This window comes from Suncus etruscus, chromosome 13 (genome assembly GCF_024139225.1).
Source record: "Suncus etruscus isolate mSunEtr1 chromosome 13, mSunEtr1.pri.cur, whole genome shotgun sequence".
Lineage (NCBI taxonomy): Eukaryota > Metazoa > Chordata > Mammalia > Eulipotyphla > Soricidae > Suncus > Suncus etruscus.
The window spans coordinates 26,578,357-26,589,705 of record NC_064860.1 but is presented as its reverse complement, the minus strand read 5'-3'; the positions used below and the strand labels follow the sequence as shown (position 1 = coordinate 26,589,705).

The 11,349-nt window shown below is 39.7% G+C and overlaps 1 protein-coding gene across 1 annotated transcript in view; it reads right to left on the bottom strand.

The window, feature by feature from the left end:
• Positions 1–534: 534 nt before the first annotated feature.
• Positions 535–11,349, bottom strand: part of HEG1 (heart development protein with EGF like domains 1) — a 106,199-nt gene continuing 95,384 nt past the window's right edge. The window contains exons 17-19 of the mRNA XM_049785532.1: positions 9,593–9,680; positions 6,493–6,667; positions 535–1,558 (exon numbers count right to left, since the gene is read on the bottom strand). Of these exons, the coding sequence (XP_049641489.1) occupies positions 1,409–1,558; positions 6,493–6,667; positions 9,593–9,680 (413 nt within the window). The 3' untranslated portion in view covers positions 535–1,408. The remainder of the gene's footprint in view (positions 1,559–6,492; positions 6,668–9,592; positions 9,681–11,349) is intronic.

The window sequence follows — 11,349 nt, the reverse complement described above, 5'->3', positions numbered from 1 at the left end:
AACATGACCACCACAAACCCCAGCCCTAAGCCCTGTTACTTCCCACATAGGCATAATAAAGATTTGCAAATTTAATTCCCAGTGGTCAACTATAGCCTCCCTAACTGGCTAGAAATCCTTAGTTCTCCAAAGCTGTCATGAGATCATGGTAGCTTTGTTGGAGGGAGCTGCAGAGCAGTATATGGAAAAACAAAAGCCTAGGTGAGTGAAAGTAAGCAGTGAAAGTCTGCAGTGGAAAGGCTGGTATAAAGTTTCACATGAAGTCTGTGGATGCGATCAAACAAGGCTGAAGAGCTGCTATGTAGGGTGATTTCCCCCTTACTCCCCCATATGGCTATATCCCAGCACCTGAGTTGCTCTTCCTCAAGCTTGCAAAGTAACACTGGTGTAGAGATCAGATTATGTAGCCACCTTTCCTCTAGTGGCAAAATACCAGCTCAGGCCCATGCTTAGGAAACCAAAGGCAGCTGTAGTCTCTAAGATAGGGCCCTGTGCCCCTTGAAGAGGATCTTTCTCCAGGACCTGTATAGGCTCACTCCAGTATGCTTCAAACAGCAGGGGAAAGTTGCTTTGACCTGAGCCAGACTTAGGTGATATAGCGTAACTTCAATGCACAGAGCAAATGTGTCTCCTGAACTTAAAAAGCAAATTTTCATTATGTGTGATGCTTGACAAATGTCAGTACTTCCTCTGGGCAGCTGGTTTGGAAACTGGAGCAAAAGACCTAGAAATCCTATGTCCCAGAGCTGAGTGGTATGTTCATCAGCATCTGTTTAGAACACATTTCTCAATGTTTTTCCGACCATGGTCCCCTTCAAATCTTGTTTCCTTCTTGTGCCTTCTTCCCCTATCCATTGGCGTCTTGGTGTCATGCCATGGTGAAAAAATCTTAAGAAATGCTGATTTAGTCTTAGGAACTAGACAAAGAAAGAAAGGGCCAGTATTTTACTATAAATTAATCCCCAAACGGAGGCCTATGGAAGTGCTAAGGAAAAAAAGAGACCTTCTTTTCAGAACAGCCTTAAAAAAAATACAAAAGGAGATATCCCTACCCAATTTACTAAAGTGCAAACTAAGGAAAAACTGGGTCCCTGTAGTGATGCTCAATGACTTGCACAAAATCTAACCATTATTTCTTAAACCAGTGGCCATGCTGAAGTCATTCACTCTTGTACTGGCCCATGTACATTCACAGTAACAGCAAATGTGCCCGATGGGCAGCCAGCAGTTCCATGTTCATAGGTTCTATCCACTGTCTTCTTCCACTGTGATTACTCTTCATGTCTGTCCACTTTCCACATGCCACTCAATAGTGGCTCTAGGGAACCCTGGGAGACCTTAGTGTGTGGTGCTCCCTCCTGGTGCAGTGCTCTGAGTGACTCACTCAGAGCAATTGACCCTTCTGTACTTAAAAGTAGTCTCTTCTCCTGCTTTCATCACTGATGAAAGATGGGTTGTATTGTCCAGGAAAAATGCAAGAATGCCGTGATCCTGGCAATCCAGTGTAGGCTGGGTATAGTCCATTTCGTTCAAGCTCAGGATTCCTGACACTTGTGGGCTGGAGACCAAAGAGAAAGAGGAAAGTCAATTACAATTGTTGGGTTTAAATGAAATCACTTATAGATTAAAAAAAAATCAAGAAACTAGCAATCTACAAAGGAGGTGAAAGATTTACACATTAGAAACTTCAAGTCACTGCTTAAAGAAATAGAAGGCACTAAGAAATAGAAATATAGTACATCTTCTTGTATTGGAAAAAATCACGTTGTTAAAATGGCCACATTACTCAAAGTGTTACACAGCTTTAACACAATAGTCTAACAAAATTCCAATTCAAGGACAGAGAAAAACACTACTAAAATTTGCATGGAACCGTAAAATTTCTTGACTAGCCAAATTCATTTTAAGGGGAAAGATGGAAGGCATTGCATACTCAAGATTTTTTAGATATTCTTTTTTTGGGGGGGAGAGCTAATGAGGAAAATCCTAGGGCTACCAGCTAGTTCAGTGTCAAGACACTGCAATAATGGGAACCGGAATATCCAACCCTTCAATGTTCAGGGGTCTCCAAGGCTACAGGCAGTAGTACTCAGAGGCTTCCAGGTCTATACTAGGTGATGCTTTCAAGGCCATGAAGTGCCAGGGATAAAACGACAACTGGGTACATATGTGCCTTAAACACTGTATCCTCTCCCAGGTCCAGGTGAATGTTTACTTCGGGATACACTTGGCCTGAAAGTAAGATCTTCCTGATTTTGATGCTCAGGGTTCATACAATGCAGAGGATCAAACACTGGTATCCCATGTACAAAACATGCACTTAAATCCTTTGATCTGTATCTCCAGCCTCTCAGTCTGGACTTTAAATTATACTATATACGTACAGTAATCAAAACAACATACTACCAAAATAAAAGCAGACTTTTAAACCAATAAAAGATAATGGATAGTTCAGATACAAATCCTAAGAGTTATAATAATTACTGAGGAGTTAAGTTCATTAATGGATGGAAGAAAGTCTTTTCAACAAATGGTGCTGGGAAAATTAGACAGCTACCACACAAATAAAATTAGATTACAATCTTCCTAAATATGAAGAAATTACTTTGAAATAGGGCAAAGACTTTGAAATTAGAGCCAAATTCATAAAATGCAATAAAAAAAACATATGAAGACCTTTCCATGATATCTACCTCACTGTTATCTTCAATGACTTGGCATTCTTTAGCAAAGAAATAAAAGCAAAAATAAACAAATGGGACTTCATCAACATAAAAGTTTCTGCATGGCAAAATAAATTAAGGCTAAAATAAGACATCATACTGAGTGAAAGAAAATATTTATACCTGGCATTTTATATTTATATAAATGACATTTATATCTGACAAAATACATGGGCTAATATCCAAAATATGTAAAGTACTCACAAAGCTTAACAGAAAGAACAACTCCATCAAGGTAAGGAGTGCTTACTGGGCTTAAGGCACTTGCACGGCAGAGGTTTACCCCTGTTAATTAACCCTTAGCAGTGCATATAGTCCCCCTTCTCACCTCCAGAAGTGACTTCTGAGCACAGAACCAGGAATAAGATCTAAGCATTCCTGGATATAGCCCCCAAACAAAACAAACAGAACTCCACCAAAAACTGGGAAAGATGATGAACAAACACTTCCTCAAACAAAATATACAGTTCACTCATAGATGTAGAAAAAAAGTATTCATTATCATTGAGGGAAATGTAAATCAAAATGGCAATGAGATATAACTTCCCACCAGTGAAAATTGCAAATATTGGGGCCGGGAAGGTGGCGCTAGAGGTAAGGTGTCTGCCTTGCAAGCACTAGCGTAGGATGGACCGTGGTTCAATTCCCCGGCGTCCCATATGGTCCCCCCAAACCAGGGACGATTTCTGAGCGCATAGCCAGGAGTAACCCCTGAGCATCAAACGGGTGTGGCCCAAAACCCAAAAAAATTGCAAATATTGAAAAAAGACTTAAAAAAAAAGGCAAAACAACATTGGCAGGGATTCAACTAACAAAGAATCCTCATTCTCTGTTGGTGGAAATCCGCTGGTTCAGCTATGGAAACAATATAGAGATCTCAAAAAGAGGGAAAAAAAAAAAGAGGTCCTGGGTCTGATCCCAAAACAAAAAAGGAAAAAACCCTACTAACTCCTAAGGATATATGCACACATATGTTTATTGTAGCACTATTTATATGCCAAGACATGGAAGCCACACAACCCAACAGCAGAGAAGTAGACAAGGAAATTATGAGATACACAACAGAATCCTGTTCAACTATAACAAACAATAAAATCCTGTCTTTTGCTACTAGTTAGATGGAATTAGAGGGTGAAAGGAAGACAAAATGCTAGACATTCTCACTCATATGTGGTCTATGAAGAAACAAAGCAAGGGAATGGTGGTGTCCAGACAAAACAAACACTTGAGCTTTGATTACAGAAATGAAATGACCAAATGGAGGCATGTGGTATGTGGGGGTGGGAAGGGAGAGGAGAGGTGGCATAAAATACAGTAGCAGAGAATCTCTAGTATTTTGGTGGTGGTGAAGGTAAAGAATCTTTATACATATATTATATATAAGTCATAACTTTACAAGGATAAAGTTACCCAATAACAATTATAAAATGGGTGCCAGAGAGGTGGCACAGCAGTAGGGCATTTGCCTTGCACGTGGCTGACCTAGGACAAACTACAGTTTGATCCTCCAGTATACCATATGGTCCTCCAAGCCAGGAGCGATTTCTGAGCACACAGCCAAGAGTAACCCCTGAGCATCACCGGGTATGGCCCCAAAACAAAACAAAACAAAACAAATATGTAGTTCAGCTGATCATGTATCTGGTGTAAGGTCTGGGATCTGATTCCCAAATGGAAAAAACATCAAAAACAAAAACATTATACATAAATATATGCATATATTATAAATATATATAAACAAAAACAAAGATATACAATAAACTTAAAATGGAAGCACTTATATTTCACAGAGAAAGATTTTCCCAAGCCTGTCTCTCTGGGAAACCTGGGGTATCTTTGCTCATATTTTAAAAAATGGGATTTAAAAAGAAAAATATTGTCAATAATCAAACCTAATATTTTAGACAATCATAGAAAAAACTTAGATTGGGGCCAGTGAGGTGGCACTAGAGGTAAGTTGTCTGCCTTGCAAGCGCTAGCCAAGGAAGGACCGCGGTTCGATCCCCCGGCGTCCCATATGGTCCCCCAAGCCAGGGGTAATTTCTGAGCGCTTAGCCAGAAGTAACCCCTGAACATCAAATGGGTGTGCCCCCCCCAAAAAAAAAGAAAAAGAAAAAACTTGGATTATCCATTATCTTTATTATTATAAAGATGAATCATTATATGATAATTATTTTTACTTCTTGAAGAAAAAAAACTCTTTGGGTAGTACAATGGCTTCAGAACCTCACTGGCATTTAGTAAATCCCTCTAGTCAGAAAGTGGGGCCAGATCTTTACAGGATTGAAAGGCCCCTTAGGAGTAGACCTAGCACCCTGAAAAGAAAGCAGATGTGTTTCTCTGACCAGATCCTAACCAAGTTATGACTTCCTATCAGATATACAAAAGGCCTTCCATGCAGGACTTTTTGGAGAAGAACTAGAAGGGACAAATGCTGGTTTGGTTCAATTAAAAGTTTAAGAAAGTAAATCCTGCAAAAGCTAGATGCAGACAAGTGAGGGCTCATGGTCAGACAATTCTCTCCCTTAGGGAACAGCTGTGTGCCCTTGCTTTAGCTCTCTTTCTTCACACTGCTCCAAATGGCATGTGCACAGGGATGACAGTCATTCAAAGTCTTGACTTTATCAATATAAAGCAACACCTTAACACCAGACAAACCCAGCCAAGTTGGGCAATTTGTTGCTGGGATCAACTCCAGCTGGATTGAAAATTCCTAGCAGAGTGTGGGCACACCAGGTTGAGAACCCTGCTAGTGGGGCTGCTGTTAGAAGAATAAGAAGTTTCCTTATGCACAGAGAAAAAAAACTCTTCCATAGAAAGATCCATGAAAACATTTTTAACTAGAGCTAGTATGCATCTACATTCACTATTCGCCTTATTTCTCCTAGTTTTCTTTCCAGATTCACATTTTTCAAAGATCTCATCTCAGCTTCTATAGCCTGAACAAACTTGTCTCTCCTGTCCAAAGTCTGAAGTCTCGAGGTTAATCCACAGCAACCAGTGAAACTATGGCAATCACAAGTCTGCTTGGTTTTTATTGTCTACTTTGGTCAAAGTTCCCTGTCAATCTAATCGCTGTTATCTCTAATTGTTCCAAAGGGTAAGAGAAAAGTCTGTTCATTATTCCACTCAGAGATTCCTGTATGTGCTCACTTATGGTTGACATAGCAGAGTGATATGAAAGAAACTACACAGAATAGGGGTATTCAATTTGGGGTGGCACAGGCCAGAGTCAAAGTTATTATCCATCTCTCACAATGGGCCCATACATTCAGGACTAGACAAAGGAAATGATGCAAGGCCTCCTGAACACAGACTCCAAACCTTGTGAAGAGCTTGGAGAAGGTGATATCAAATAGTTTTCATAGTTTAGGTTTCTATTTCCCCAGTGTTGATCTCCCAGTCATACCAGGTCAAGCAGAGAGGGCAAAATGCATAAATAAAAGTATCAGTGACTCAACATCTCCAACTTCTTTCTTTTCCAGTTTCTATTCCCACTGCTAAAAGGCAAGATTAGTATCATAAACATTATTACTCAACAAAATGAAAGAAATGTGCCCTATGAAAATAACACCATAGCACAAGTCAAAACTAACAAATGCCAGGCAAATAAACTGTAATAGATTATAAGCAAATCATATAAATTATAGGCACAAATTACCATTCTCTTTAGCCCTTAACTAGTTATGGTGCCAGTTTTACCATAACAAAAAGAAATTCCTTTACTTCTGGGAACTCTGTAGACAGTCCCAGACACAGAGATACACACCGAATAATACACATCCGTCATCTGAAGAAGGTTTTTGGTACTTCCATTCTCATGCATCTCAATAGCTTCTCGGCCCCATTCTTGAGAGCGAGGGTTCTTGGGATACTCAGCATATGGGGACATTTGGAAATCCCCACTTTTGAAGATAAGTTTGCTTATGTCGTTTTTATTCTTTCTGCGAGGTAAGACAACAAATTTTACAAGTTAGAAGAATTAGCTCTATAGAAGTGCTACTATAAGTAGTTTTCAAAAATCAGACAGCTGTATTTCTTGGTAGCTGTACACACTGAAGTCTGATACTATTATTTCTACTATTTCCTTTACGCAAAACAAAAGGCAAGTGCAAAAACAGTTACAAAAGATCTTCCCATTTCTGCCAGGGTCAGAAATAGAGAACTCCTGTGAAGGACAGCCATAGTGTTCAGGGACCAAGAGCTGTAAATTAACAGAATACTGGAGTCAGAAGGGCTAAAGGTTCCTATTTGCTTACATATCAGAATTTACATGGAGTCTTGTTGGTCCTGCTTAACCTCCCTAGATAGGATTTCTGGGAATGGGCCAACTCTAAGAAAAGAAGAGAAGAGATCTGCTTCCTGGTCACATTTTGCTCTTCACAAAGTTGGGACTAGAATTCCTCTAAATTTCCTGGCCAGCTCTTCAACCACAAGAAGTGATTTCATAAACCAAAAAAAAAAAAAAAATGCTTGGTTGGCAAAACAAACCAATCCTTTCAAACCAATCTATCTATTGATGAATCTACATATACTTTTATTCCAGTGGGCCTGGGGAACCCTGGAACTGCTTGGCTATTTGTGATATTTCACTGGCTGGGAATGATTAGTAGAATTTTTCTTTATTTATCTAATGAAATGAAGAGCAGACATTAAGAATTGTATTTGCTCTGGGGAAGAGAATGTGAAATTTTTTCCTTCTACTCACATTACACTTTTATTTTTTTTTGGTTTTTGGTTCACACCGGCAGCGCTCAGGGGGGGTTACTCCTGGCTCTACACTCAGAAATTACTCCTGGCAAGCTTGGGAGACCATATGGGATGCCAGGGATTCGAACCACTGTCTGTCTGCATGCAAGGCAAACGCCTTACCTCCATGCTATCTCTCCGGCCCCATACTCACATTACTCTTAACTAGAATTTCTGAGCAGGCATAAAATGACTCAACATCATAAAACCAAATGTCTAGCCTGTGATCTAGATATTGTTCCTTCTTGGGTGTTCAGAACAAAATTCCATTTTACTGCTCACTAGAGGGTGGGGTATCCTATGTCACAAAATGACTAAGATATCCACAGTGGCTTTCCCTCCACGTAATCAATAGTCCCAAGGTCCTGATCAAGATGGCAAACTGACCAGCTTCTAGAAATAAGATGAACAGAAATCTTGTATTTCCTTGAGTATTGAGGTTTCGCTTTCGATTTATAAGAATTTTGTTTCTATTTATATAATTAACCTTTGATCACTTGAAATCAACTTCATAAAAAGAACAGGTGATGGGCAATAGCATAATGAATAGGGCACTTGCCTTGCATGCAGCTGACTCAGGTTCTATCCTCAGCATCCAATATGGTCCCTTGACCCTGCTCCAGGAGTGATTCCTGACCTTAGTGCCAGGAGTAACCCCCTGAGCACCACTGAGTAGGGCCCAAAAGCCAAAAATTAAAAAAAAAAAAAGACAGAATATAATATCTCCCCATCACTACCACCTCACTAAGGTACCAGTTTGGTATATGGGTTGCCATTACTGTTCATGACATACATACACAATAGTGGTCACAATAGGCTAAACCACATAGTCTAGGTAGTAGGCTATAACTCTAGGTCTATTTAAGTATATCCTAGGATACTTTTACCCTAGGGATAAAATCACCTACTGGCTAATTTTTCATTAAACATTCTCGTATGATATATGACTATTTTGAGCTATAGCAATAACCAGATTCAAGGACAACCTTTTACCTTTTCCTTAATTACTAAAAATATCTTTTCGATTGGGGATGGAAGAGTTATTACTTTATTTAAATGATATCTAAATGCCAAAACACATGCTTTTCAACTACTCTATGACTCATCCTCCTCCCTCCAAATTGCATAGGCCAATTTGTCCTTGGGAATAATTTCTCTTCCTTATGTGAACAAAATACTATAAATTTTTCTTCTGTTAATTTATATTAATTAAATTATTAGACTAGATAAATAACAAGAAAAAATTTTACTTCCCCAACACAGACAAAATTTGTATTGTGAGGCCTATATTCCTGAATGAACATGTAAAGCAGGGCAGGAAAGATAGCATGGAGGTAGGTCGTCATTGGCCTTGCATGCAGAAGGACGGTGGTTTGAATCCCAGCATCCCATATGGTCCCTCGAGCTTGCCAGAACTAACTCCTGAGTGCTGCCAGGTAGACCCAAAAACAAAACAAAACAAAATTAAACTAAACAAAGAACATTTAAAGCAGATTACTCTTGGCAGCCTACAATAGTCAAAAGATATTGTAAAATGTTATCTGTACCAATGGTCAAAAATGGTGACATTTATGGTAAAAAATTCCTAATTCAAAGATAATAATTTTCCTTATCTAAATATAGGGGCTGGAGTATGCTAATACAGGTGGGGAGGGTGCTTGTCTTGCACATAGCCAGCCAACCTGAGTTTGACCCGCAGAACCATATAGTCCCCAGAGCCTGCCTCAGGAGTGATCTTGAGTGCAGAGCTAGGTGTAAGCACTGAGCACTGCTGGTTGTGTCCCACTCCCAAAATATTAAGAGGAGAGGGACCAATTCTCTCTTTGTCCAGTAGAAACCCCTTCTAGGAAGCTTGAAGCCAAGCTAACTGCTGAGTATCTGCCCATCTCCTGTACCAGCTACCATATACTCTTGAAATGTTTCTTATTTATTCTTAATTTGCTCACTTATAGTGAACAAGTTAAAGCATTCATAATTTTGCAATCATCAATAGTCTCATCGCTCCCAAAAGAATACCTGCACTCCTTAGCTATTAGTCCCCAGAAAGTAAACCTGGATTTTTGCATAGCTCAGGCGAAAACAAAACAAAACCAGAATTCAAATGAATACCCATCACTCACCGGCAACAAGTAACAATCAAGGCGATGCCCAGGATCAGCAAAAGGCCCCCTCCTGCTGCTGCAATCACCACTGTGATGAGTTGATAAGCTAATGGTGTTTGAAAAGGAAGAAGTGGCAAGGTAAGTGGTAATAAATAAACAACCCAACAGAAAAGAATGGATCCCTTCTTCACTCCATAGCTCCCAGCCTGCTTGCTCTGGTATCTCAAATAATATAAGCCCTGATAGTGGGCTGTTCTCACATGGGAAGCAAGTTCTTCACTAAAACATTGGTGGCATCCATCACAAAGAGGCACCCCTTCCAAGAGGTCCATCTGGCCAAGATTCAAGAGGATTAAAAGAACATTTCCTCTCTTAATACATAATATTCAATTTTTATTTGAGTAGTTTCAATGCCTGTGTATTTCAGAAAAAAAATTATTTTGATAACCTATTAAATATTCAGATATATATTTTGCTATGGAAATTTAATTAAAAGTGTGTTCTCAGGTTGTGAGGTAGAGAATAAAGAAAAGGACCAATCACGTTAATACCAAGGTTTTGTTTAATTTGGGGGAGAGTTTGGCCATACCTGACAAATGCTCAGGGTTTACTACTGGCTCTGTATTTAGAATCACTCTTGGCAGTGCTCAGAGAACCATAATAGAGCCAGAGTTTGATCCCAGATTGGCTGCATACAAAGTAAATGTCCTTCCTACCTGCTGTACCACTACAGCTCCAATAACAGAATTTTCAGTGGTGAAACCTTCTCTAAATTTTCATAGAAAGTCTAGGAGACTGTGAGATGAGCAAATACAGGTTCTATAGCAATTTACCTAACCCTGTTTAAGTAAATAGCAGACACCAGTTTATTATGAAAAAAAATATCAGTGTTAAGGCATCCTACAAAACTCCAGGGAATGTGGTCAAATACTCCCTCATATCCTGACACCCGGCTTCAAAGTCCATTTTCAACAAAAGTAAAGCCTACAAAGAACAATACTTCTTGCCTCATTGCCCTTTTCCCCTCTCCATTCTCACCCTGGCAATTTCTGAAACATCCCCACCCCTACCTACAGTTCACCTACCTACACTCATCTTGACCACTCATTTCAAAAGCAAATCTGATGGTGCCATTTCCTACTTAGAAAAAACTACAGTGCTTCCCTTTGTTCCATAACCAACACCAAAGTCTAACTTCTGTCTAACCTTCCACACCAAATTCAAATGCCTCAGTTCTTGCAAAACCAGCAAGTGCTCACTGAAGAACTAGTGAACTCCTGTCAGAGGCTGGGGTGAGGGTAGCTTCTCTTTTGAAAGAGTAGTTTTGTCTCAAAAAAGACTCAGCCAGTATAGACCAATGTTTCCCAAACTATCTGTGGTCAAAGATCCCTTTTTCTTTGGTGCTTTGAATATTCCTTTTACTTAACTGGGTTTTTGGGGGCCACACTTCCCCACTGTGCTCAGTGCTTACTCCTGGTTCTGGGCTCAAGGATCACTCCTGGTAGGCTTGGGGTACAACCTAGGGCCAGCTGCAAAAAGGCAAAGCACTACCTGCTAAAATATTTCTCTGTTCCTTGAATATAAAATTTAAATAGAGAAACTAGTTTTTCTCTCCTCTGTCTTTCTCTGTAGGCATCTCTATCATGAATTTCCTTCATCCTCTTGTCAAAAAATCAATTACAAATTCTATTTTGTAATGTACAATATACTGATGTGTTTAAGAAGATCCCGGGAGTCTAGCAGGAGGAGGTTTGGCAGGCCCACGCCATGCCGGA